The sequence below is a fragment of the Populus trichocarpa genome, chromosome 7 (assembly GCF_000002775.5).
Source record: "Populus trichocarpa isolate Nisqually-1 chromosome 7, P.trichocarpa_v4.1, whole genome shotgun sequence".
NCBI classification, from domain to species: domain Eukaryota; kingdom Viridiplantae; phylum Streptophyta; class Magnoliopsida; order Malpighiales; family Salicaceae; genus Populus; species Populus trichocarpa.
In genome coordinates, this window is record NC_037291.2 from 11629293 (window position 1) to 11657099 (window position 27807).

Consider the following 27807-nt stretch of genomic DNA (forward strand, 5'->3'; position numbering starts at 1 on the left):
AACTGCAATTCTAAAAATTATTCTAAAACCAAATACATACTTACAAAGAGTCGGCGAAGCAGATTTAAGCAAGACATCGATGAAGAGTGGAGTGAGTAACAGTAAAAAATTGGTGTTTGGAAATATAGTAGCGGTTACTTTTCAAAATGTTTTTACTCAGAAATACATTAAAATAATATTTTTTTATTTTTAAAAATTATTTTTAATATTAGCACATATCCTAAAAATATAAAAAATTATTTTTTTATTTCAAAATTTACCCCATCTTCATTTAAGATGAGATACTAAACTTGATGTACAAACCTTGATCTCCAGAGATAATCACAAGCTTATTAACAATAGTCAAAAACTCTTACCATATCAACATGTAATAATATGAATTTCGTTTTTTTTTAGAAGATTATGCTTTGATACTTGAATATGAGTTGTTTAATATGATATGAAAATAAAATTGTATGATACATTTTGTTATGTATTTCGACACTTAGATGACATAATAAAGTGAATCTACTGGTTAGTATTGTTACAAGTTATCAACAATGACTTGCCACGTTATGGGAAAAAAAATAAAAAATAAAAAACTCTGCATAAAAAATGCAAAAACTCTTCAGTTTGAGGACATATGTGTGGGTTAACTAACCCTCAAATGGTTAGTATGTAATTCTTCGATCCTCCCTCCAATTAAAAAAAAATCGAATAAAAATAGAGTAATTTTACTTTCTTTAGGTTGAAAAATCGAATAAAAATAGAGTAATTTTACTTTCTTTAGGTTGAATAAATGAATGATCAGATCCGAAACAAGCCGAGCAAGAGGACCAAACCTTGCAAGAGGCTCCTTACCATATCAACATTCAATTTTTCCCATCCTAGATTCACGTAATGTATAGTAAAAGGATTAAAAAAAGAAGAAGGTATTTTAAGTTATAATTACAGTTTTAAATTATTCTGAATAAATAACCAATATTCTCTTCTTAAATTAAGCTAGGGAGCTCTAAATTCTCTGTAGTTTTGCATTCGTTTCCTCTTTTTGTTAATCAAATGGGACCAACCTTGCCAGGTATAGAATTTATTAATTACAGGAGAGTATAATTTTAATAACGAATCAATCTTGAGGAAGATCTGTATATAATCAAGGATTAGATACATAAACAAGACGTTGTGACTTGATTTAGGTGTGAAAACAAGGATTTGTTGCTACATTTCTTGACAATAATCCATATTATCGGACAATAAATATCACTCGTGACAAAATATTATTTTGATTGTCAGAAAGAAGAAGAAAAAAATAGAATTCCAGAAAAAGTACTTTACAAATTTGATTGCCCAATATTTTTCAAGCCTTGTGCTTTCCGGACAATATTTCGGATTCTACTAATATAAAGGCCAACATTTTATGGTGGCCGACTTTAACTGATATCATGGCTCACGATACTGACCATCACCAACATTTCTATCAATAATGACATGACATAACAACCAATATCAATCGTGGCTAACCAACAATCTTCTTATATTAAAAGCATTAAATAGCACTCACAAGCACCTTTTTTTCCCCAATGAATTGCCTAGCTCCACAACCAATGGTGGGACTAACTTCCCTTTAATGTCATGCCTCCATCTCCATGAATAAAGTTCAAAGATTAGGTGTATAAATACAACCAGTCACCATCAATTATCAAGGCCAAGTCTCCATACAAACTTTTCATATAAAGTCAATTATTCTCATAGCTAGAGCTACACTTCTACTCCATTAAAAGCCAACATACAAGCCATTCTAGACTACACATAAGTTATATGTCATACAATGCTAAGACATACAGTCACTTCCATGCTACATATACACATTCCATTTACCTTCATTACACTTTTCTCTTTCTACATAATTTCTCTATTATATTTTGCTGATTTAATCATCAGAAAGCCTTTTGTTCCTTAGAGACTTGTTTTTCAGACAAACATCTAGCAAGCAAGTAAAGCCCAGGTACATCCCATCAATTAGAGACCAACCCAGTCATACCAACATCCTAAGATGCAACCATGAAAAGAGCTATTTATGCCTTTAGTTTTTTCAGAACCTCTTTAGTTGCATTTGTTTATAGGAAACTAAACAAAAGCTATCTCATTCCTTCTCACCCATCATACTTTTTCATGGTTAACAAAACTCTTAGATATGAGAGATTAATTGATCTCCTTACCATAAAATATCCAACTCCTTCGGCTTTTCAACAACTCTTCCATCAAGTGTAAGTACTCAACAATGTTCTTTTAGTCATATAAGAACAACCCCATACTCTTCCATTCTATCAACATGAAATACAACATACAACTTAATTACATGCTCTCAATGTACAAAGAAAACTCCAGTTTTATGAAAAAAACAAGACTAAATGATGTGCGAAGTATGCATGTTACTCCAACTCTACAAAGGAGCTACTCTCGCTTTGAAGATCACTCTTCCACAAATCCTATCAAAAAATGTGGCTAACTCTATCAATCCTCCCTTAACTTTTACTCATATACTCCCTGATGAAAAAGACATAATCGTGAGACGAGATCAGGACTACATGAGCTCCTAAGAATGAACATTAGTCTTAATCTGGTGGAAGACTTTTCACTTTGTCATTGAGTGTTACATACTCACCTCTCTAAAGAATGTGTCCTTGTGAAGACTAACTTGAACAACTATGATGATCTTATATATCCTAGAAAGCACATCCAAAATGTTAGAAGAATCCTAGATCTTCTAACACAAAAGAGTGATGTGATGTGATGTGAAAAGTTCTTCTAATGATATTTTATGGATCTGCTAGGGTATGGTATCATAACCTTGAACCTAACTTCAACTTTGGCCTTTACGATCTCTACATTAAGCTCATATCTTATATCAACGCTAGCATTTCAGCTAAGAAAAGCATGATTAACCATTTTTACATCATCCAACGAGAAGATGAAAGCACCAAAGTTTAACTTTAGATATTCAACAACGAAATGTTAAACATGAAAAATATATTTGAACAACTTGCTATTGAGCCCTGATTAATGAAAAGTTTTATATGCTCTCTCTAATTGGACTCTTCTTAATGTAAAATAGACAATGAAGAACCATATTCGAGTTGAAGAGGGAAGTGTCACCAAATAATGACATATTTGTTTTTAAAGAGTATAATCTAAACAATGCCCTTAATCTCTTACCAAGTTATCATTTAAGAAGAGCATGCAAGTGTCACTAGAAAGAGACACCTTCGTTTTCAAATAGTATAATCTCTATAACACCATCAATCTTTTACTAGAGCATTATTTAAAAGGAGAATCAAGGGATTCGTTCATGATCACCAACATTTCATCAATGATAGCATGACATAAAAACCATGGCATGACACAAAAATCAACAATCACCATGGCTAACCAACATTTTTTTTCTACATGAAAAGAACTAGACAACATTAACAACTACCATTGTTTTCTCCAATTGATTGCTTGGCTACACATCCATTGGTGAACACCAATTTCTCCACTAATAATATGCCTCATTCTCCATGAAAAAAGTTCAAGGACCATGTGTATAAATACACCCAATTACCAGTCATAATCCATTTTCAAGGCCCGAGTCAGAACCAAGTCTCCATACAATCTTGTCATACAAAACCAGCAATTCTCATGGTTAGAGCTATACTCGGCCATTAAAAGCTAGAGCTACTCCATTGAAAGTCAAGCAACATGCAAGCCATTCTAGGCCAACACAAGTTCTATTACATGCAACTTTATGCCATACAATCACTCACATGATAAAAATATGTATTATATTCACCTTCATAACACTTTTCTTTTCTATATTATTTCCCTACTATATTTTACTGACTTAAGCATCGTAAAGTCTATTGTTTATCAGAAAACTTATTTTTCAAGCAAACATCTATCCATCAGGTAAAGTGTAGGTACAACCCATCAAATAAAGACCAGCCTAGTCATACCAACATCTTAGGACACAACAATGAAAGACCTATTTATTTCTGAAGTTTTTTCATGACTTCATCATCTTCTAACATGGAATAGATTTGTTAAAAATACATAAATTAAATAGAAAAAATAGAACAATCATGGAAGTCATCTCATAAAAATAAATAGACAACTTAACTTTTAATATTTACAAGTTTTGATAACATGAATTATACTTTTAAAGTATGTAAGTCAAAATTGAAAAATTGATTCAAAATTATATAGTTTGAGGTCACTAAAATAGCCTGTATAGTCATTTCCATCCTATTTTAATATTTATTTCCATTCCTTTTAGTGATTCAACCTACAAGATCTGTATTAATACAATGAATTTTTTTTAAAAAAAACTAGAAAGCCTAGAGAAAATGTTGTAGCCTAAGAAAGAAAACATTATAAATTGAAACAATATTTTTTTTGTTTTTTTTTTATCATTGAAGGATTTTCTATTTCAATCACCAAAATATTTTTATTTTTAATTTTATTCTGACATATTGTATTAACAAGGATTATGGGCTTATAATGTTTTCAATTAACTTTCTATAGGGTTCTCTCGATATTAAAAAATATTTCAACATTAAATTAATGCTTGATTTGTCAATATAGAATTTAATTTTATTGCAAAAACTAAATTTGACACTAAGACAAAATTATAACTTTTTTTTTCATTTTCTATTGTTCAAAGGGTGCCTTTTTAAAATTCCGATCCCTAAAGTTTTTTATTTTATTTTTTTTATCACTGTTTATTAAGGTTAGATGTTTCAGTTTCACATTTTATTTAGTTTGCAGTTCAATCGATGAATTTTTTATGGAGAGAGAGAGAGAGAGAGAGAGTCATCAAAAAATAAAGGAGAAAAGAGAAAGTTGTAGATTTTTTATATTTTCGTAACCAAAAAAGTTGATATGAGTGTCAATGAGTTCAATTTGACATGATGAGTTATATTTAGGTGTTTTTTAACCCTTATTTTAATGAAAAACATGGATCAAGTCTCAAAAAACATTTATTCAAGATTATTTTTTTGGCAGATTAAAGGTTATTTTGAGGTTAAATATGAGTTTATCCTCAAAGTTTTTTATTTTTTATTGAGGTTCTAATGTTTTAGTCTCACACTTTATTTATTTTATGTTTCATTCCCAAAATTTTATATATATATATATATATATATATATATATATATATATATATAGAGAGAGAGAGAGAGAGAGAGATAGTGTAAAATAGGGGGAGAGAGAGAAAGTTGTCGATTGTCTATATTTTAGCTTTAAAAAAAAAGTTAATCTTAGTGTTAGAGGATTTCATTTGACGTGAGGAGTTTTATTTAGATGTTTTTTAACCATCAACTTGTTGAAAGTATAGATTATGGCTTGGGGATTTTTTTTATTTGAGATATTTTTTTATAGTTTGAACTATCAAAAGTTATTTAAAGGTTATATATGATTTTATTGAGATACCTGAGGTGACCAGAATACCACCAATAGATGACATGTTGCCTTTTTTTCTTTTAAAAATAATGGTTGGACGACTTCTCATCTACCCATATTAAAAAAAAAAAAAACACAGGGATTGTCAGGCATGTTGGCCTAGCCTAAAAAGCTTAGGTGTCTGGTTTTATTTTTAATGGACTAGGCACGCTGGCCCACTAAGAGCCAAACACTTATTGTTTTTTTGCCTAATTTTTATTTTCATCAATTTTAGTTAAAAATCTATAAATAAAATATTAGAAATGTATTTGGAGCATATTTTATTACATACTATTTAATTTTTACTTTGTTTTCAAATAGAATTATAACATTTATTTATAATATTAACGAACAATATTTTTTTATATATAGTATTTCCTGCTTATGTTTATTTTTATTATCATATAATTAAATAAAAATATATTTCAAAAAATAAAGTTATTAAACTCAACTGGGTTCATGATTTGGGTTGCGAGTTTGACAGATTAACTCATGTTGATCTAAAATTATTCTATCAACATTAAAAAAAAATTAAAACAACATCATCCTTAAAAAAAATTTTAATTCAAATTAGGATATGTTTGGTCTCACTAGGTCAACAGAGTCAAATCAAATCAACTTTCACCAAATTTAATTTAAAATTAAGGCCAAACAAGGGATCGGGTTAGGAGTTTGTACGTAGGTTGACCTATTAGGCCAAGAAAAGTTTAATAACATGTCCATAAAATTTCCTTGTTGCAATGCGTGAATAGTGTTTTATTCAACTATTTTTTAACAAATTCATCTTAAGATTATAAGAATATTAGTTTTTTATGATTAAAACTTGTTTTTATGATTATGATAAGATATTTTCTAAAATAAATATTCTAGTAAAATAAATATAAAAAAATGAATTATATTGATAAAATAAAGAGGTTTTGATTAGAGAGATACATTTTTTATTCTTATTTCAAATCGTCCAATTCATTTTATAATTTGTTCTGATTGCTTTTGATTTTCATTAAATAAAAAATAAACAAATAATTTTTTTTTTGTAGCAGTAATATAAATAAGAATAGGAGGAACTATACTAACAAACTATTTTGTTTCAATGTAATTTAAATTATTGCTCTTCCTACGAAAACAATTTATTGTCATATAATTAAATGATAAAATTTTGAATGCCTCTCCAATGCATGAAATCATCTATCTCTCAATTTCAAAAATAAAAAAATCTCGATAACATATTTTTAACATTATTGATACATGTATATAACACAATCATTAATATTTTAGTTAGCATTTATATCTCTTTTAACATATATATATATATATATAACACTCATCAAATTTTTATTTAACAATTAAAAGAAATGCTAGATAATATGTGTACAACGCTTGAATATTTTCTTTTTGCATTTAAACAAAAAAAAAAAATTTGATCCGAAATGAAAAAAAAACACGGCTCATTAGGATCTATATCCTGTTTTAGGCTTCCAACTTTAAATTATTTGCTTCCCTTATTTGAGTATCTCTTCATATTAGTTATGAATGTTTTGAGAATCTTCCTTGAGCTTGCTGTTATTTTGAGTTATGTTTTCCAATATTTTGTAAGACTCCATGAATTACTATCCACGCTATCTTTTGAAGAAGCAGACGTTTTCTTCAGCAGTTTTGTTGTGTTTTAGTATGAGGTTTTGACGCAAAACAAACTCTCTTACCTTTCACTGCGTGGCCTTCTCCACTTCATCAATGGCCATCATAAGGTTGAACCTAAAATTTCAAATTTAGTCTTAACATGTTTCCATTGGAGATTCAAATAATTCATGTTAATTAAGAACTCATGAAGACACAAACCCTTTCACTTCAATGCAAATGATAATATATTTCATTAAAGAAAGTTAATGCATATTAAATAAATAGAAATTGAAAGTGAGAGCAGTTTCAAATATCGGTAATTAATTAGAAATCCTACCGTCCCGACATCAACTTGTATATTCATAAATTAATGGTCATTATCCTCGCGGTGTCTTATATGTTCATTGAACTTGTAGGATGTTCAGTGAATCCGGAGATTAATTGTGGTGCATGTAAACTAGCCCGGATACTCTAGGTTATAAAATAATAATAATAATAATAATAATAATAATAAATCAACGTCTCGTTGATTTCTAGTGGACGGAGATGACAAGGTAATTCTGTCCTAACCAAATTCTGTGTCATACAGCCACAGGCATACATGAAACGTTAATTTATTCTGAAACTGATTTTAATAAATTATAACGTACATAATTACAACAAATAAAACAAGAGTGCTAAATGGAAACTTGAAGTGAAAGGGTTTGTGTCTTCAATATCCACAATCAGTCGGAGAGACAGAAACAAAAACTAGAGGTCCCATTATAATCCTGTCCCATCATAAACTAAACATAAACATAATTTTTTGCACAATGTCAAGTGGCAATTGGCTGTCACCCAACGAAACTAGATGATCATTGTTATTCATCAAACTTGTGAAGACGACTTGACCATTTTGGCTCATTAAGCCTTTGAATTTCACTTCACAACCTGACAAAGGATGACAAATATGTGAAGAACAGCCCCGTGTGAAGGGGCAAAGCGGGGATCACCACGCAAAAACCACGTGTCAAAGTGTGGGCCAACATAAGGAAAAAAAAACAAGAATTACGTGCACGCGCAGAGAGAAATGTTTTTGATGAGAGACTCCTTTGGGCCATGGGAACTAGGGTTAGTTACCCCACAAGGAGTTCTAATCATTTGTGCCAACTCCACTCACAACAAATATATAGAACATGGACTAAGTTTGTATATGGACAGTATAACTCTAAACCCAAAGGAGAGCAACAAGTGCAGAGTGTTTATCACCTGCAATAGTTGAGATCATACCCAAAGGAGAGTTATATCGGGTTGTGAAATTTCATGCAATATGGCCATATTGATTGTAAATTTGGCATGTAATAGAGACAATTGGGACTGTGAGAACATGTTCATCGGAGCAGGTCGGAGAAGACCATGACTAGGAAGCAAGATTAGGATTGGAAGGAAAATTCATGGATGGAAAAGTAAAGGGCCATTGACCACTACAGCTACGGCCATGACCACGCCAGCATCCCCCACAACCACAATGTTCATGAGAATCAGAAGAGAAAGATTGAGAATTAGAAAAAAAAAAAAAAAAAAAGAGGACTGATTTGGTTGAGAGGCTATCAAAGATGGTAGATGGGTATCTACTAGTTTACTAGTAAATCCTGAATCAAAATATTCCAATTGAGTCTCATGAGTGAGGAGTATAGTCCATAGCTCATGGATTAGAGGACATGGTTTTTGGTGAAAAGCAACAGTAAAAAGTGAATCATAAGTGGATGGAAGGCCATTCTGTTTATGGGACACTTGTTAATGATAAAAAACAGGGAGCTAGGACATCACTATATTCTTACAATTCTTGACAGTTAGTATAAATAAAAATATTATTTTTCTTATGGTTTTGGACTTGGACTTTTAAATCGAGCTCCTTGGCAATAGATTTATCCAAAATGTGTTTATGAAGAACAAGTCACGCTTCACGCTGCACTAGAAGTTCTTGTACGATAAAGAAAATGAATGATGTCCTTAGTAACCATATAGCATTAATCCAGCTGCTAATTAAGCAAGCTAAACAATTTCAATTAGCATAAAACAGGGAAAAAAAGAGATGTGACCATGTTAAATAGTTGTCATTAGTGAGCATTTCAGGAACATAATCACAGATATGTGTGACATGTGGATTTAAAACAGGAGTTCGCAATGGCATAGATTGTATAGATGAAATAATAGAGGATGTAAATGATGGAGCAAACGACATATATAATGCCACAGAATTAAAGAGACAAACAAAGAAAATCTCTAGAAAGAAACTGAAAAAGAAAAAATAAAGACACGCAAATTAAGAACGCAAGGAATTTAACCCTAGAAACGTTCCATTCGATGATACCATGAAAGAGTTTGTCTGGAGATTTTCTCATTTAAAAACGCGAATAACTTCACACATTACACCTCGATCTAGGCTCTATCCATGTAACAAAGTTTTAAACTGTGGAATAAAAATTTAATTTTGATTGAAAGGAATCATAAATTGACGTGACTAATGATATAACACTGATATCACAAGGCCTTGATAAGTTGAACGATTTCACGTGCTCTTAGAATAAAATTTGCCCCTTAACTTCAAGAAATACCTCTTTCTACACCATTCGAGGACAAAGCAAATACTCACCTAGTATTCAGTGTGCCACCCTACTTAGATTTTGTATTCTCTGTTGCAGCAGTACAGTGGTTATTTTTTAAATATTTTTTTAATATATTAAAATAATATTTTTGATATTTATACATTAAAATAATTTAAAGTCATAAAAAATTTAATGTAAAACAAAAAAGTAAAATTTTAAAAATACATTTTAAATAAAAAAAAAAACAAAGAAAATATTGTACTAGCAACCTGTTCATGGTGCTGGTTCCTACTCGTAGAATCAATGAAAGAGGTGCACGTTACTGACAAGAGCTAGCACCATCCATCCATTATATGTACATGAGAGCCTGTGATGTTTTTTTGTGTGTTTTATTCTCGAATCCGCCGACCTTTGTTTTCTCACCATGTGGTTTTGCATTGGACCCACATTAAAAAAAAAATCCATAGAATCCACAATGTTATGCCACGTTTGTTATCAATTTATAATGTGAAGGATAGTGGGAAGAGAGAAAGAGAAGCCTAATTAATCACACGTGTGGTGTCGCATTGAACGCAAACAATGCTTGTGGTCATTATTCCCCGAGTGTGATTGTCTTTTTTTTTTTTCATTTAGAAAAACACATTTAAAAATTTCTGAATTTTTTTATTTTAAATTTATTTTTTTAATAATTTCAAATTGTCCTCATATATCAATTTCAAAAATAAATTTTAAAAAATAAAAAATATATATTATTTTAAGCTAAAATTTGTTTTTTTTTTTAATGAAGTTGTGTATCCGTGGAAGTCATTTGTTGGTTAGACGGCAAACATTTCATCCGCATATGGTAACAATGAGAAGAAAATAAAGGAAAAGGGCATGCTTTTGAGTTTTGTGTCAGTGTATTATTGTAACATGGTGGAAAGTTTTGGTAAAGGTAAATATTCTGGTGTCAATAATTACTCGTTACCATTGTTTTTTATGTTATGGAGTTTACCTTTCTCTACATATTCTTGTCGGGCTTTAGTTGTTTCCACACTTGATAGATAAAGTCAGCATTTTGTGAGGCATTGAAAAGAAGTTAAGATTTTTGAGTTTGGTTAATTCAATAAATATAGTAATTATGCTTTTATTACCTTGAAACAACAATATATAAAAAAATTGAGATTAATTATTTGCCATAAATATCAAATGAAAAGCTATATATTCATGCATGTTTAGGTAGTCAAAATTTTTTTTAATAAATGAGATATTATTGATGAAATCAGTTTACCATTAGAATTATGGTAAACTAAAGTTCAAAACATTAAGAGATACACAAAAAAGAAGCATTGACAAGCTCGTAAACTAAAAACACTTCACTTATTAGTGCATGATAAAATGTCGTCGAAACCTCTAATTAAATCATTTCTCGTGTATGTAAAGTTATTGTTCCAAGCCTTTAACCAAAGTGTAAGACAATGAAGAATGAGCTGAAATTATGCATTCCAATCCGGCATCTTATCCTCAAAGAACAACTTATTCCTTGCAGTCCAAATACCCCTATAAAATGTCATACAATATTAGGGCACTTCGTTGGAACTTGTCTTTTGCCATGTCCCGTCATCGCCTGATGATTTGATCTATTCTATTCGGCAGGCACCCAAAGATGCCAAACCAATTCTGAAATTGTTGCCACAGTCTCCATATATGGTAGCAATAGAGGAAAATATGATTATCATATTTTGTTTCATGTTCACAAAAGAGACATGTTACTTGGCTGAGATGTATCAAATGGCGGTGCGCTAGGAAGGCTCTAGTACACACTTTGCCATGCAGTAGCAACCATATGAACATTTCGATCTTCGGTAGGGAAAATCCTTTCCATAAGAGGGGAGAGTAAGGGAAGTTTCCTGGATAAAAGATGTTATCAATTAATTCTTGACAGTACAAGCACCAGTTTCTTCTTCTCCCCACATTTTTTTATCAACTTTGTTTTCATGTAGAGTTATACCTACTAGCAGTTGAGTCAAACTCTGTAATTGTTCCTCTTATAATGGTCGTATATATAAGTTTGTGCCAGTATGGCATCCACTACCACTGAGCTGAGATGTACCCCCTCATATTTAGCAAGCATGATAAAGGTGCTATGGACAAGGAAAATAGGCGTGGATGTGTTTGTCATTGTCAACCCGATACCAATAATTATTCTTTAAAGCATCTCTAATTGCAGAATTTGTGTCAATGAGAGAATTTATGGATTGTCATGTTTCTGAAAGAGGTGGATGAAGTAGGGGTGATCATTTTCGGTTCGGTTCGGTTTTTATCAAAAAAAGTAACCAAACCGAAATTTTTTTTTTTTGAAAAAAAAAACCGAAACCGAACCGAAACCGGGTCAAACCGACCGGTTTCGGTTCAGTTCGGTTCGGTTTTTTTAGGGCTAAAACCGGTTCAAACCGGTTTGGCTCGGTTTTTCCGGTTTTGGCTCGGTTTTTCCGGTTTGGCTCGGTTTTTTCTGGTTTTTTATCGGTTTCGGTTCGGTTCGGTTCGGTTCAGTTTTTCGGTTTTTTGTTTATAAAACCGAAACCGAACCGGCCGGTTTTTTCAAAAAATTAATCGGTTTAATCGGGTTTTTTTTTCGGTTCGGTTTTTTCGGTTAATTTTTTTCCGGTTTTCTCGGTTTAATCGGTTTTCCGGTTTTTTTGCTCACCCCTAGGATGAAGTATTGGTAGGCCATTGGTGAAGGAAACTTGATACTTTTTATTGATAAGCTCTTGTCAGCCTCCCGAATTATTATCACGTAGCCTCCATAGCAATTTCAATAGCAATGCCTTGTACTTGCCTTCCAGTGAACTAATGCCTAAACCTCTTCTATTCTTTCCCTTGACCACCATTTGCCATGCAACTTTATAAATTGTTTGATCTTTTGAATTCCCGCACCATATGAATCTCCTCTAAATTGAAGTAATAACCCTAGCAACCTTCTTTGGCATAAGAAAAAAAGACATGTAATATAAAGGAAGGGAGGAAAACACATTTTTAATAAGACACACTCTTCCTGCTATGCTCAATAAACATCCTTTTCATAGGCCTAGTCTTATTCGGATGTTATTTATTATAAGTTTCCAAGTGGAGAGTCGTTTCGGATTTGCTCCTAATAGAAGTCCTAAAACTGGATTGAGAGTGAGTTTCATTTGCAATATATTGCATTTGTCATTCCATCTGTATATTCATCATCTAGGTTGATTCCAACCAACGAAAATTTATGAAAGTTAATCTTCAGACCTGAAGCCAACTTAAACCACCTCAAAATCCTTTTAGCAATTGATATCGAATGGAAGTCATTAGGACAAAACACTAAGGTATCATCTACATATTATAAATGACTCAGATGCATGCCATTCCGCAATTAATTCCTTTAAACAAGGTGGAATTTGAAGCTCTCTTGAACAGAACTGATAACCCTTTAACAACTATGTCAAAAACAAAAAAGGTGATAATAGATCACCTTGACGTAGACCACGGTGGACTCCAAACTCCATACTTGGTGAACCATTAATAAGAATTGATAACTTAAATCCCGTACTGTATTCATTGATTAGAGAAATCCAACTTTTCCTAAAGCCCATGTATGACATCACTTCCTATAGATACTCCCAAACAACTGAATCAAAAGCCTTATAGAAGTCCACTTTCATAACAAAACCATGTTGCCTATTTTTCTTTACATTGTGTACAACTTCATTTGCCATCATGAATCCATCTAAGATCTGTCTATCAGAGATGAAAGCTATCTGGTTAGCACTAATAATGTTAGGCATAACCTATGTCAATCTGTTGGATAATAATTTTTCAATAATTTTGTACAAGTTATGCATTAAACTTATCGGCCTATACTCTGAAAATTTAGTATGCAGTTTTATTTTTGCGACCAAAGCTACATGAAATATATTAACCCCCTTTAGTCAACTTAAGTATCCTTATTTAGGTTAGGGTGATTATACTATTTAATCTAAACCACAAGCATACTTGAAAAACTTAAGTATCCACCTTCTAACTATATTGATTATACAGCTTAATATTTGATACCAAATTCCATTTTGTGATGATAAATCTACAAAATAATTTTGTTAGCTGTCAATGTCCATTATATGCTTGTACAAGTCCTTGAGGTGTTTAAATTAAAAGATATATATGATGCTCATCCTTACCAGGTGATACTAAAGTTCTGAACAGATAATGTTTGTTCGAGTAATCTCATATGAAAAGGTATTGTTGAGTTTTCAAATGGCTAATGAAAACTTAGGTCTTTTTTATTTCATTTTAATTAAATGCGACAAAAAAGATTAATTGCGTGAACTCAAAATGTTAAAGCATGAAAGCTTAATTCCTATTTAAGGTTTTTTGACAATGGAGACAAAAAAATGATAACTATTAAAACGTTTTTGTATCTAAACTAATAATATCTAGTCCATTTGTTTGCGCTCTACGACGAGCTGATCTAATGTTTTTAAAACATAAAAAAGTACTAAGAACATGGAAATTTAGTGGGTTTAAAGAAAATATGGATGACCGAAAAAAGCATGGATCAACTTATAGAAAAACCAAGAAATTGTTTTAAAAAAAGTATTGAGATGATAGCATATTGGATAATCCTGGTCATACGCTACTCGGTTCATGAACTTAGTTGGATTTAATAATTGCTTTTAAAATAATTTTTACTTAATTATTTGATAAAAATTAGATGCTCGCAATTTCGAGCATCAATCCTAAAATAGACGTTTAATTGTTGAGATCGTGATAACCTTAAACAAAGAAAAAAAATCATTCACAAAGTCTATTTTTCAACCAATTCAATATAGAAAACAAACCATTCACAAAATCTATTTTTCAACCAATTCAATATTGATGAATGAAACCGAGAAAAAAAAATAAAATATTTTAAAAAAACTATTATCAACATTAAGTAAAAATGATCAAATTGCCTCTAAGATGATAATTAAGACCCTAAAGTCAAGCTTTAAAAGTGATTTAAAAAAAAATATTATACCTAAGCGTTGTTTTGCATTTATGGGCTTTATAGTAACTAAATTGTGCAACAACAAAAAAGACAACAGTAACCTCGATCAATTAAAAAATAGCTAATCCACAATAATTGAAGGAGAGCCAGTATGAAAGTAATTGTAAGAAAAAAATAATTTGGGCGCATCTTCTAAACCTAGGTTAACATCCCAAATTCTCAACCTCTGAAATTGAAAACCTGAGTTCAATTAAAAAAAATTATTATCAATCAATTTAATGCTAAATGATAAAAATAAAAAATAAATATCCCAAATTAAAAAACTAAACAAAGCGGAAAAAAATTAGCATCAAATATGAAAGGATAGAAAAATAAAGGGGTGAAATTGAAAAGAAAAACAAATTCAAAAATTATCTTAAATAAAAAGAAAAGAAATCAAAAGAATGCAACATGAATTTCTAGGTGGAAAGAGAAAAGAAAGGAAAAAAAGAAAAGGATGTTGGCAACGCACCGGAGGTACGGCGACTACACGCGTCATACTGGGATGAAGAGGAGGCAGAGACAAATCAAATGGCACGGTGGAATAACTTTTTCGACCACTGGGTTTTTGATTGATAAGAAATCACAGGTTCAATTTATGATTTATTTCATTCCACTTAACAACAACAAAAGAACAATACTAAAAGATTATGTGCGTGGGTATGTGTTTATCTATATATATATATATATATATATATATATATATATATATATATATATATATATATAAAAGATTGTGTGGTTGATTGAAATAAAAGAAGTAAAAACCAACACCTTTGATTTTGGTTAACTAGTTTAATTTTCTAACTAATACTTAATAGTGGATTAACTATGTTTCTTTTTCTTGACATGGTGTGCATATTCTTAGTTGCATGTACCATGGAATGTTAGGTAGCATTTAGTTACTATTTAAATATAAATAAAATGAAGATGATGGAGACAGAGGAATATATCTCCTATATTATTTAAAAATAAATAATTTTTTTTTCAAATTATCTTTTATATATATATATATATATATATATATATATATATATACACTATCTCTTTAATTAAATACATATATATTTTTTTTTACAAATAATAAAAGTACTCGAAGCCAACAAAATAAGTAAGGTGATAATGACATTAATTACAAAAAAAAAAAAAAAACAAAAGAGGGGATTGAAAGCTTAGATTTAGGCGAAGAACACGGGATGACTTTTACATTATGAAAATGTATCTTTGTACTTTATTATTACTTAACTTTTCCTATTTTACTAACTCCTAAAACTTAAAAGCCAATAGTTCTTCATTAGCATCTTCAAAAGGCTCCCCTTTTTCTACCAGTAAACTATAATTTACGGAAATAACTTTTTATTCTCTTGATATATAATTATACAGTGTGAAATAATTTATTAAAAAAAGCACAGATACTACCAAAACATTTGGTGATAGACGAAGATACGTAGCAATGCATGCGAAATAAAAGGAGAAAGCGGAGGCCGAGTTAATTATTTCATTTGTCCTTTTTGGCATTTTGAAATTACAAATTAGCCCCTCAAGTAAATCCTTTAAGAATTTATATGCGAGGGTAATAGAGTAATTATACCATAACAAAAAATATAAAAAATATATATAGTGTTTTTCCATATTTCTATTATTAGGGTATTCAAATCTTATGATCTAGGTCACTGGTTTGATGGGATATCTCGGATTGACTCCGTTCTGATTACCAGGATTACAAGTTTGTCATGACTGGTATTTTTTTTTTGTCATATTTTACCTTATTTCGAAACCTAAACATCATTTTTTTGAAGAAAAAAATCTAATCCCACAATGAAGCACGTACACCAAGGCTAGTCTAAAGGATTTTTATATGAATTGTCTAGCTTATGCTACCAAAATTGACATCTTCTTTTTTAAAAAGAAATTATTAAATAAATATAATGATAAGACATATATAGACATCGATATATATAAAACATTATATCTTTAAAAATTAGTGTGTTAACATGTTAAATCCATACACATATAGTTATTCACATACAGAGATAACTTGTTTGGTGATTGTTGCCTACCAAATTACCATAACAACAATAGAAGCAGTCATAACTTCGCGGTAATGCATTCGATAACTTCATTTAATGAAGAAAGTATACCTAATAACATTCTTTAACGAAACTTAATAACTCTTGTTTATTTAATTATTATATAATGGAGAGGGCTGTCTTTTATTGTATAACATTAAGAGGTTCACGGACCTCCCAATGAACTAAAACAATATATACTAATTTAAAGATGTTTTGAACTATACAAACTCTCAATAAAAATTAAATCTAGAAACCATACAGAATTAAATATTGCTAATTCACAAAACCAAAAATATAAAGTATTTATCGAATTAATTACGTACTACTATCCTTCTTTCACCAAACACCTAATGAATTCAAAAGTTCTGGAGAATTTTAGTGCTCTAATTAGTTCATTTATACTTCTTAAATAATCATTTTTCAGTGTATTATATTTGAGTTCCAGAATCGAAAACATTGAGGTGAGGGTGTGTTTCTTCATGAATTTGTAAAATCTATGTTATAGTATTCTTCGAGATTTCTCGCAATAATAAGAAAACTGTCCCCTCTTGCTTCTAATTTATTTATTAAAAAACATAATTCTTTTACATAGGCTGTTGTCCATTTTAAACTATGTACAAACGTTAAGATCTTGATGCAAATTCATACCTCGGATTAAAATAGAATCACCCATCTTTCTTAAAGCGAGAAATGTATAAAAAGAAGAACACACAATCCAATGATGACATTTGTGAAATCGGTGAAATGATAATTAATTAGAACCGAAGGATGAATGTTTTAGCATGAGAAAGAACTTTATGTAACTAAGAGAACAAGCATGTAAAATTGTAATCTCTTAGCTGTTTATGTATTCGTTTAATTATTGTATATCTACAGACCGATGCTTTCTTTTTAGTAATGGATGGAAATTAACTTGAATATAAACGATCTAGCTAGGGAGTAAAATAAAACAGACAACGCAGGTTTAATAAACTATCCAGCAAAAGATGCACGGGCTTGGTTCTGCATGCTCAAATTAAAAACTCTAAGAATGGAAGAACATAAAGGAACAGATCGCAGCTGGTTTTGCAGAATACCATATAACTAGGAAGGTTAGAGGTGTTAGTTTTCTTCGTGATTACAAGGGGCGTTTTAAGGACAGGGAAGGGTCAGGTCAAGACTGCTCAAGACCTTACCTTTCCTTTCTCATGGTGTGGTGTTGGTGTTTTCATGAGAGGGAGGGATCGGAGGTGGGCTGTAAATTGTTTATGCATCCAAAGCCAAAGGTGCAGGTGGATGACGAGTTGGTGGGGCTGGCATCTAGTATTTACACGTGGCGGGAATCCACCATAGTCAAGTCAACCAAAGAATGTCTTCCACGTACACAAACTACTAGCTGGCAAGGAAGTTATGGTCCTTATGGAAGACGGCTAGGGGCCAAAGCCGCATGTGGGTCCACTTCAGGATTTCGGGTGCTGGGCCAGTTCTGTGGGTCCCGCAGTTTAGAGTTTACTAGGAGAGGGTGCATGAGGCCCTCGCGTCCGTCTTGGTTTGCAACTATAAATCGACCATTCGGCTGTGCCTCTCTTGCAAGCATACATTTCCTCTCGCTCTCTCTCTTAACAAATCTTTGTGAGCGGTTTGTTGGCTTCTCTTCTTCACATTCTCTCTTTCTCTGTCTCTCTTTTTCTTCTTCTCTATATTTCTTCTTGAAGCTTAAAGAGTGATAAAACAGAGTACCCTGTTTCGATTCCTCTGGTTCTTCTTCACTACTACAGCTTGTTCTAGCTTCTAATATTAGTGTCTTCTCTTAAGGTAGAGTAGTTTTCTCATATGGGTTTTTCTTGATTCTTGATTTTATAGTCTTGATTGCGTTCCAAATCTTGGTGTACTAATTTGAAAGAAAATGTGATTTTGGTTTTTGTTTTTTCTAGTGGAAAGATGACAAACCAAAATGTGGTAGTGGCTGATACAAACTCTGGACTCAACTTGGCAATCACAGTGCATGTAACAAACTCCTCTATCTTCACAACGGCGGCCCAGAAACCTCCAGCGGCACCAGGTGGTTACATATCCATTTCTAGAAAGAAACTCTTAAAGAATCTGGAAATCAATGGAGGAGCAAGAATTAATGCTTGGGTTGATTCCATGAGAGCCTCATCTCCTACTCATATCAAGTCCACGCCTTCTGTTAATGAAGACCAAAGCTCATGGATTGTGAGTACACGCAGAACCCAAAAACCTAATCTCTATACTAATTCAAGTTCGAGAAAGGACCAGTTTTGCAATTATCAAAAGATGACTCCTTTTTATTTATTTATTTTTAATGTGGTGTTTGCAGCTTCACCACCCATCAGCACTGGAGATGTTTGAGCAGATAATTGATGCCTCTAAAGGAAAGCAAATTGTTATGTTCTTGGACTATGATGGCACACTTTCTCCTATTGTTGATGACCCAGATAAAGCTTTCATGTCCAAGCAGGTGGTATTGAGTCCTTTGTACAGTACATCTCTTTATATATATATATATATATATATATATATATATATATATATATATATATATTGTTACTGAAGTTTCTGTTGTGGTAAACTCAGATGAGAGCAACAGTGAGAAAGCTTGCAAGATTTTTCCCTACTGCAATAGTGAGTGGGAGGTGCAGAGACAAGGTACATTTGGAAGCTTTTTCCTTTTCTTTAATGTAATATTAGGCTAATAAGTACATCTTACTCTGGCTTTTCTGTTCGTGTGGTCTGTAATTCTGAGCTTAACTTCGTAATTTTTATCTATATTTTATAGGTGTATAACTTTGTACGGTTAGCAGAACTGTACTATGCTGGAAGCCATGGCATGGACATTAAAGGACCAGCAAAAGGCTCCAAATACAAGAAAGTGAGTGAGCTTTACCACTGTATTTGCAAGTACCATCCAGTAAATGGCTTAATGAATTCCCCTATCTTCTTTCGCAAAATGATAGAAATTCTTGTCTTTTATGTTGTATTTTTCAGGGCGGTGATGGTGTTGTCTTTCAGGCTGCCAGTGAATTTCTTCCCATGATAGATGAGGTAATTTACTTGATAACACTCTATGTTATAAAAATAATTCAAAGACTTGATGATATTTACATCATTTTTGATAATGGGATTTCAGGTTTACGAAGAATTGGTAGAGAAAACTAAAACAACTCCAGGGGCCAAGGTGGAGAACAACAAATTCTGCCTCTCTGTGCACTATCGCTGCGTTGATGAGAAAGTAGGAGTCGCGCACCAAATAATATTGCTACGACTATTATATTAAAAAGTAATATATGTTTTAACTAACTTTAATGCATGAAAAAAATACAGAAATGGAGTGGACTGGCACAAGTAGTTAAGTCAGTGTTGAAGGAGTACCCAAAGCTTCGACTTACTCAAGGAAGAAAGGTGTGGTTTGGCATCTAATAATAAATTAATTAACAATATTGTATTTATTTATTTCTTAATTTTGTAATATTTTAAGAGTATATAAAACAAGAGATGTCTCACTTTCAGTACCATTTTGTTTTACACAGGTTTTAGAAATCCGCCCTACCATTAAATGGGACAAAGGAAAGGCTCTTGAATTTTTGTTAGAGTCACTTGGTAAGTTTAGTGCTGTTTTCCTGTCGCTTTCCTGTAATTGATTGATAATAATCACGAACTAAAAAAATACACTTTTTTATTTTTTTTATTGGAATCATACAGCTTCAATGTATCTCAAGAACCGAAATAAATAAATAAAACCAAGTGTTTAAAAAGGTCTCACCCCCCACTAGATTTGTCTGTCTACTTGGGAAAAAAAAAATTAAAGCCAGACAAGTAATAGTGCTGGATAATAATTAGTATTGTACTTTTAATTCATGACCTTTAACTCTACTAATTAATATATATATATCTCCTACAGGATTCGCCAATTGCACTGATGTTTTTCCTGTTTACATTGGAGATGATAGAACAGACGAAGATGCATTTAAGGTATCCAATGCTTAAAATATAAACAAAACTCTCCTTCTTTATACATCAAACTTTAATTCAGATCTTTTAAGGCTAATAATATTTTTTGGTTACTGTTATCAGGTACTAAGAGAGAGAGGACAAGGTTTTGGTATCTTGGTCTCTAAAATCCCAAAGGACACTAGTGCATCTTATTCCCTACAGGAACCCACCCAGGCAAGTATCCACCACATGTATAATTGCTGTTATTCATCGATGATTCTTTTTCTTTTTTCTTTTTCTTATGAGCAGTAACTAGCTAGCAGATACACAAGCTAGCCAGCCATGTAGCTTATGAGTTTTGAATGCTCCTACAGGTTATGGATTTCTTGCGACGTTTGGTGGAGTGGAAACGGCTGGCCTTTCAAGGGCGGTCAAGGGTGGTGTAAAGAGTAGTGGGAAGATTGAGACAGTACAGATATACCCACCCCTTCAAGAAATGTAATTAAGGGTGGGATGTTAGACTATGTGATCATCTCTTGTTCAAGATTAAAAAGTATGAACAAGAAAAGTAGGGAAATATAATGACTATCTTCTTGGCTTGAAAGGCTCTGTACGTATATCTTGTAGCTAGTTAGCTGGGTACAAGGGGAAATTAAGATCTGTAACGTAATTGCAAGTAATTAATCTAATTAAATGCATAGTTATTTCAATCTCATCTCCTCTACACCCTTGACTCGAGCTCAAAATAAAAATAAAATATTGAAGATTTATTTTTAAATTGAGTGTGTATGAGAGTGTAAGTGCTCTCCATAACCAAACCTAATAATTAAACAATATTGTAAGCTTCCCCATATGGGCTGCGCTGAAAGAATACAAATTGTTTTTTCTTTGCACATCTTTCTGGGGCATCTTTGGGAAAGGATATTTGCAAGAATAATTCCCCTGAACGGAATTCATTACTAAATGACGATGGTGCTACAGATCATCTTTTCCGTAGCTAGTGATCCATTATTATGTGAGAACAAGTCCATTCCAAGGCCTTCAACCTTCATGTCCAAGGACATGAACGTGGGAACCAAGTTCAATTTTTCATCATTAATCATCCTACTTTATTGATTAAAAACCTTGTGTTCCACAGAAAGTAGTCTCTACTTTGAGATTTACGATATTTTGGGAGAATGATGTAGCAACATCTCAACGTTACTCCCCATCTAATTAATAGCCTCATTCTCAAATACAAAACCTAGCTTGATGAACAATTTAAGAGTGTGCTGGCATTGCATTTGAGCAATCCAAAAACTGAAAAAAATTTGGGTTTGGTTAACATCCAAACATATAATTAGTGTGGCCTCACAATGTTGTTACTATTTTTTTTTTTCTTGACATTATTGTTACTATTATTTTTTCAATGTAATTAAAGCCACTGCAGCTTGGCATGCTTTAGCTCAAACACACTTGCATGTGCTTGGGACCTCAAATCGCAAACAAAGCCCCAAAGTGTGTTGATATGAACAAATAACTTAATCCCTCTTAAATGCCTTTCTTTGTTTATATTTTAGAAATAATTTTAAATTTATATCTTTTTTTTTGTTTTTTAATCCAAATACATTTATATCTGTTTATTTTATCTTGGATACTAATCAAACGCAACGACGACTTTGAACAACTGATGGGATTGGTAATTATGTATACCACAGAAAGAACACAAGGCTTTCAGAATCTGCTTCTTTCAGCTATGCAGCTTCAAATGTCTAGTTCATTTTTTTCAAAGGAAACTCTAGACAAAGAACCTTTCGCATTTTACGTCACAATTACCTTGGAATATTTGGTACACTTTCTTGATAATGTAAAAGTTTTTCACAAACGATGCTTGTAAGAGAAAGGTCCTTGAGCCCACGGTTGCCAGCTTTGTGAATATTCCTTTGCTAATAATTTCGAAGGCTACCCCCGCTAGAAGGTTGAGGAAGGGAGGTATCGTGTGATAACTGCTTTACAGATCTTAAAATGGACCGGTTAGAAAAATCTCAGAGGCCATCTATCTCTTTTAAGAAAGGTAGGAAGAGTTTAAGGCTGCATTTCCTTTTGTTGCTTTCCACAAGGAACTCAATAATCACTCGTCAAGGACTACAAGATTGCTGTATGTACTCTCTACAACATATTTGGAAGGTATGGAGTTGTGTAAAAAGAAAAGATGATGCTGATCAGTCACTATATACAAAGAAAGAAAAGCAACGTATGGCAAATTTTCTGACCCAGCAAAATGAAATGACTTTATCCTTCCAAGAAGATAAGTTGGCATGGCCATGTAAAAACACAAACATGCATTATTGATCTTATATGATAGACCACCATTACCATATTTAGTACAGATCAATCACTGTTGAGTAACATTATTTAGCATCAACATTAATAAAGCTCACAAGGATCTGTAATTTTGTGCTAAGGTAGGGGCAACTCACTCATTACATTCAGAACTTACTAGAAAATGCAATGTAAGAAAAGAAAAGGTATGCAGATAGAACTTATCATAGCTAACTCACTGACAAATCCTTAATTTGGAGATAAGGTTATCGTTTTCATTTATGATTGGATCACTTGGAGATTTGGTAATGTGCAGGCCCCATGTTATAGATTAAACTTTCGTCTTTTACTTGAAATTATATTATGCTGAGTCAAAAGGAGAGACTTATGAGAAGGATGATGAAAAAAAATATAAAAATGTTGTACGCGATATCCTATTTTGAGTTTTTTTTCCCTCCTCTTTACAAGATGCTGCAACACTTAGCCAGGTCTCTTGATCTTTTTTATCTGAAGGTATACAATGGCTACAGTTCTTAATTTGCATCCTTGCCTTGAAGCATGGATGCATAAATCATGATAATGTGTAACCACGAAATAGATTTATTAATAATGAGTGTAATGATCGAAGACAGATACAATATCTCATGCACGTTCTGGTAAACAGTGATATCCATATTTCAAGGTGGATTTTGTACCTCTCAATGTGATCATGGGTCAATAATTGTTGCACCATAGGGAATTATTGATTCTAGTAGCTGGGTTAACTTCCGTTCTTTACTACTTTCTCAGATTCCAAGGGACTGCCTAACTACTCCCTAGATTGCATCTATGAAATTGATATCTACAAAGAAAGCTTTCTTCCTTTTCTAGGTGTCTATGATGAGTCCTCTCTTATTGGAAACAGATTGTTTAAAAACTACAAGGTTATGTTTTAAAATGGCTCTGGCTGAGTTCAAACTCTAAATTCTTCCTTGGTAAAGAAAGTTCTGTGAGCAAATGTATCTAAGAGACACACACACACACACATATATATATATATATACATACCTGCCTCCATTTTGGCATACCAAAGATGGACACATAAAACCTTTTCTCAGACAAGGAAGGAGAAAGATGTGGAAAGAAATTTAATAAATGCTTGGGAGATACACTTTTATGAGTAGAAAAGTGAGTTGGCACCATAATACGACACAAGTCATACCAATTTTTTTAGTTCAAACATTTTATTTTCTGTCAGTCAAAACAATTTAATAATTTGGTCAAAATTGATATTAGTTACAAATGCTCAAAAAGCTGTGTGGTCTGTTCTTGATACAAGAAGCATGTTGAAAAAACTTCATTGGAGGAAGATATACAAATAATAGGTCTACTGCATAAGCTTATGTAGTATTAATTAGTTAGAACCTATGTGATAGGAAGTAGTGTCATTGCTTACGTACACGCATTAATTAGAACATACCTATACCCTATTGGGTGCCTAGATTTTTGGACGAACCCGCCTTGGATATGAATGGAACCTCACTCATTTTTAACAGGTTTTTTTTTTGTTTTCTGGCTTTTTAAGGACTCGGAGAATGATATCAACTTTTTTGTTAGGTTTTTGAAAGGAAGCCCACCACTAGGGTAAGGGAATATAGGGTTGAATGAGGAGTTGGAATCCACTTACGGGGAAGTGTTTGATGTGAAGAAAACACATGAATTTTTGCATAGGGACAGTAACATGGCTCCATGCTTTGACAACCTCGGTTTCTTTCGGACGTGGAAAGATGGAGTCCACTAGGTTCCACATTCATCATTGGTGCCTTAACTGAAATAAACCAAGTCTTTTAAGCTTCAATTATTGATAGGGAAGGAAGCACAGGCGCCTGCCCCCAATGCTACAACTCTCACTAGTAAAATCACCATCTCCTCTTTGTCCTTGGAAAGAGATACCTGTTTTGGATCACATACACTTGAGTGTTTGTTATTAATATAATATTAGGTTTCTTTTCTTCTTATTTTTTGTAGGAAATAAGATTATTGGCACTTTGATATATATACAAACACTACTAAAACGAAAATTATTTCTTTGGTAATGTACAATGAAATAGCTATGAAATATTTATGTAGAATATTTTCAATAAAAATACGGACGGAATATGTTTCGTAAATAATTTACAATAGTTCCCCCCCTCCATTTCTTCTTCTTCTTCTTCTTGCCAAAAACACAACAATCCTGAAAAATTTGGCCTTTATTCTCACAAATCTAGCCACTCAACCCACTAGATCAGACAACCTACATTTATCAGAAGTGTCACCATATCCCACTCTTGGTTTAATTTCTTATGAAGCTTCACTACACTAATTAAGCAAATTTAACCATTCTTTTTGCATCCCATTAATGGTTTAGGTTAATTTCTTGAAACAAATTTAACTATTTGTAGTTTAGGTTTATATTTAAGTTTTTTTACAGGTTTTTTCTATAGAATTTTATTGTATAAATGTATAATTTGTATGTTAGGGTTTGTTTGGGATTTGAGAGAAAGTGAATTTATTTGTTATGTGATGAAATTGAGTTTGATTTTGTAATTTAGATGTGTTATAATTGAAGAAGTGATGAGTTATCTAATGGGTGACAATCATATTTTGTCAATTTTATTGTTAAGTTGGAGATTTGGGGAAAATTATAGAAATTTGATTTTTTTATTGAATTTATAATAATTAAAGGATATTAATTTAGACTGAATAAGTTTGAATTGAATAAATAATGAATAATTAGTTTGGTACCAATTATTTGTTGTTAATTTGATTGTTTAGTTCCCATTAATTTTAACGATACATTGTAATTGTTTATAGATGATAATTAGTTATTGGATTGTGAATTTATTTTTAATAAAAAGTTTATTTTTGAATTGAATGATTACATTATTAATAAATGTTATCATCAATATTCTATATAGATTTATAAGTAATGGAGTATCATTCTTAGATGTATTAAGATTCACCCCAAGGGTTGTATAGGTAAGATTATCTTTAAGGGGTTGGGGATTTTATTAATTTCATACTTTATAATCTAAAGAATATTAGAGCATGTGAAATTAGATGTCTATGTGTGAATTTAAAAATAAAAAGTTTCACCATAAAGATGTTGTGATGATGCATCTACTTAAAAAGGGTTCATCGAGAAATATTTATTGGTTTGCACACGGAGAATCTTATGTTCCTTACAAAACCATATTAGAAATGATAGTTGGCTTAATTTCTAGTTCTAGCAATATATATGGATTTATGGATGATAATAGTAATCCTTATAAGATTATTATGATTAATATAACGGGAAAGAATCAGGGTTATTTAGGTGAAGGTTCATGTAACATCCTTTTAGATAAAGATTCATTGTAAATATAGCTAGGTTTTTTTAACTTTTAAAGATTCTGATGAACCATTATGGGATGGGTTCACAACTCATAGAAAATTATCGACCATTGCATGAGTGTTTACCATCAAATCAGATTATGGATTTAATGAGTTCGGTTATAATAGCATCATTGAATGGGCTAAAAGCATGTTACCTAAAAGGAATAGGTTGAAAGAAAATTTTTATGCTGCAAAATCCATCACAAAACCTCTTGGCCTAGGATACCAAAAAAATTGATGTATCCAAACTTTCACATGTTGTACTACTAGGAATATGTAAATTTTATCAAGTGTAAAACATATTAGCATGCTTAGTATAAATTAAATACTGGTAAAGGTAGGACAGTTGTCACATATAAAAAATCAAGATACTTCTCAATCACTTTTAGGCTGCAAAAGTTATTTATGTCTCAAAAAATTATTGAGCACGTAATATGACATCATTCACGTGATAAGGTGGATGGAATCATAGTGCATCCTTCTGATGGTGAAGTTTGAAAGTAGTTTAATAGGGTGTAACCTTCATTTTTAATGGAATCATAGAACGTATATCTTATCTTATATACAAATAGATTTAATCCATTTAGGTTCTTTGTTACACCGTATTCTTGTTGGCCAATTATACTAATAATACAACTTACCCCCAGAGAAAAGTATGTATTTAAAATTTATTTTTTTAATTTATAATCATACGAGGTTCTTATAGTCCATATTGGAATATAGATGTTTATCTTTGACTTTTGATTGATGAGTTGAATAAGTTATGGTCAGTTGGTGCTCTAACATATGATATCTCAAGAAAACAAATTTTTAAATGAAGACAACTTTGATAAGGACTATAAATAATCATCCTATGTATGAGATGGTATTGGGTTGGAGCACAAATGAGAAATTAGCTTATCCATAACGTATAGAAAATAATGAGGTCTTTATCTTAATAAATGATGGTAAAGCTTCTTTTTTTAATTGCCACCAAAGGTTCTTGTCAAGTCATCATTGATATAAAAAAAAAAAACAAAGACATCTTGAAATGTAAAGTTAAAAGGGATGTTGCATCGTCAATAATATCAGATGAAGAATTATATGATGTAGTTTCATAGTATAAAGGTATTGTATTTGGTTTTTATTATGGTAAGCACAAGTTTTTTGCTTTTGATGTGACCCATAATTGGGTAAAGTGGAGTACTTTTTGGAAGCTTCTTTATTAGAAGACTAATGGCATCCATCATAATCTAGATGTCATGCATATCAACAAGAATGTGTATGATAATATTTTTAATATGATCATGGATGTGAAAGTAAAAACAAATGATTGTTTGGAATGAATAATTATGATTGTCATTTATGCAAACACTCATTCCAATTGCTTATAGGAATTTATTACCAAAAAGGATACGGTATGCACTCATAA

General features: G+C 31.8%; 1 protein-coding gene across 1 annotated transcript; it reads left to right on the forward strand.

Annotated features, from left to right (window-relative positions):
- Positions 1 to 18325: 18325 nt before the first annotated feature.
- Positions 18326 to 21409, forward strand: LOC7490222 (probable trehalose-phosphate phosphatase J). The gene is made up of 12 exons (XM_052454371.1): positions 18326 to 18560; positions 18680 to 18962; positions 19087 to 19227; positions 19344 to 19415; positions 19546 to 19638; positions 19755 to 19811; positions 19897 to 19998; positions 20091 to 20168; positions 20297 to 20366; positions 20668 to 20738; positions 20841 to 20933; positions 21074 to 21409. Exons 2-12 carry the CDS (start codon positions 18687 to 18689, stop codon positions 21143 to 21145), a joined length of 1125 nt encoding a protein of 374 aa, XP_052310331.1. The 5' UTR covers positions 18326 to 18560; positions 18680 to 18686; the 3' UTR covers positions 21146 to 21409.
- Positions 21410 to 27807: the final 6398 nt, after the last annotated feature.